This window comes from Poecilia reticulata, unplaced genomic scaffold, assembly GCF_000633615.1.
Source record: "Poecilia reticulata strain Guanapo unplaced genomic scaffold, Guppy_female_1.0+MT scaffold_256, whole genome shotgun sequence".
NCBI classification, from domain to species: Eukaryota; Metazoa; Chordata; class Actinopteri; order Cyprinodontiformes; family Poeciliidae; genus Poecilia; species Poecilia reticulata.
In genome coordinates, this window is record NW_007615040.1 from 202,934 (window position 1) to 204,754 (window position 1,821).

A 1,821-nucleotide genomic window follows, 5' to 3' on the forward strand; every position below is an offset into this window, starting at 1 on the left:
AATATTAGTGATAAAATAATAGTCAGTGCAAAGTAGCCTGCAAACTCTTTGGTGGGGGGGTGAGGGACCTGGATGAAGGCTGTGGGGGCGCTGGGCCAAAAAAGGTTGAGAAACACTGATCTAGATAGTAAGATTGTTTAGTAACCACAGTGACAATCTGATGCTGTGAGTTTAATTTTTGAGTTTGAGCTCTGTTTGTTCCCAAATATATCTCAGTAAATTACAATTATCACCGATTGCTTTTTAGGTTGGCCAATTAATTTACTCTCCTCCCAGAATTGACTAAAATTGTGTTGAAATGCTGTTAGTATTGCTGATATTTGAGGGGCTCCCAAGTCAAATTCTGCTCAATGACTCAAACAATCTTGGACATGCCCTGCCTGATGAGTTAAATACGCTAAACTGCGCCTCTCTGCTGGATATAGAGGGACAAACACGAGACTTAATTTGTGTGGCTTTAGTAGCGTTTCCATTTTGTGTCTGTTGAGCTTTTAATAAGTTAATAAGYTTTTAATAAGGGCTACAGAGAGTGTTTTGGATACCCAAAACAAGCTTTATGGGTTAGGGTTAATTAGTGCAATTTTACTTACTTGGTCTGCCAGCATGAGGACAGTTTTCATGGTAAATCGTCGAGAGCAGAAGTTAAATAGGTCCTCCAAACTGGGTCCAAGCAAGTCCATGACTAGGACGTTGTAGTCTTTCTCCTGGCCATACCACCTGATGACACAAAAAAAATATTTTGCAATGTGCATGTGACAGTTAATTGAGTTCATGCTGTTTTTGATCTGAAAAATCTTACTTGTAGCTGCATAATGACTTAAGCACATGACCACCACATTAACTTCACACAAGTTTAATGTAACATTAAACTGACAGCAGCACTGATCTCCCACTCTCATGTAAACACACACATATACAAACACATCTATACACAGCCCTGGAAACATTTAAGAGACYACTGAACATCATTGAAAACCTCAAGGTTATTCCATCTAATATTGATTTCTGAACTCTTCCCGAGTTAAAACATTAGTATTGTTTCTAAATGGATAAAAACTTGTTTTCTTTGCATTATTTGGGGTCTGAAAGCACTGCATCTTTTTCGTTATTTTGACCAGTTCTCATTTTCTGTAATTAAATACTAAATTTTTGCTTGGAATTTTGGAGACATGATGTCAGTAGTACATAGAATAAAAGAGAAATGTTCATTTTACCCAAACGTATACAAAAAGTAAAGACAAATTGATTATTTTGAGTGGTCTCTTATTTTTTTCCAGAGCTGTATAAACACATAGATATTAGAGGTGTTCCAATCGATCGGCCACTGATCATAATCTGCCGATTTCTGTGAATATGTGTATGATTGTCTGGTGTTGAGAAATCACCAAAACCCATCATCTGTATCTCACTTAGAAGCCTGTGTGTGCAGCTYATCTCCTCTTTCCTTCACACTGCAAGCACGCAGCAACAAATCCTAAGTGATGTGGTGAGAAACTTCAACGCTCAGAGTGAATGGGGAAGTTTGCGTGTTGCAACGCAGAAATACCTCGGGGGGTGAAGCACGTCAAAACACAACGAAGCTAATATGACATTTAAAAAAACAACACCTGACGAAGTTTGGCTAAATCGACGTTCACTGCAGAAAACAAAAAGACATACGGAGCGGCCAGGCAGCAGGTGAAGCAGAGCACACCTTCCAACACTCACCCGGAAGAGCATGATGGTCAGAAAGCAAATAACTTGAAAAATAACTCAAGTCTTCGGGTTAGTGGTGTCAGACACCGGCTCTGCTTTTGCTGCTAGATCGCCGCTATGTGCTAC

At 39.4% G+C, this 1,821-nt stretch overlaps 1 protein-coding gene across 5 annotated transcripts in view; it reads right to left on the reverse strand.

The window, feature by feature from the left end:
• The window catches only part of csnk1a1 (casein kinase 1, alpha 1), a 69,732-nt gene that overhangs the window by 66,322 nt on the left and 1,589 nt on the right, over positions 1–1,821 (reverse strand). For all 5 annotated transcript variants that reach the window (XM_008402774.1, XM_008402772.1, XM_008402771.1 and 2 more), the window contains exon 3: positions 591–717. In XM_008402774.1, the coding sequence (XP_008400996.1) occupies positions 591–680 (90 nt within the window). In that variant the 5' untranslated portion in view covers positions 681–717. The remainder of the gene's footprint in view (positions 1–590; positions 718–1,821) is intronic.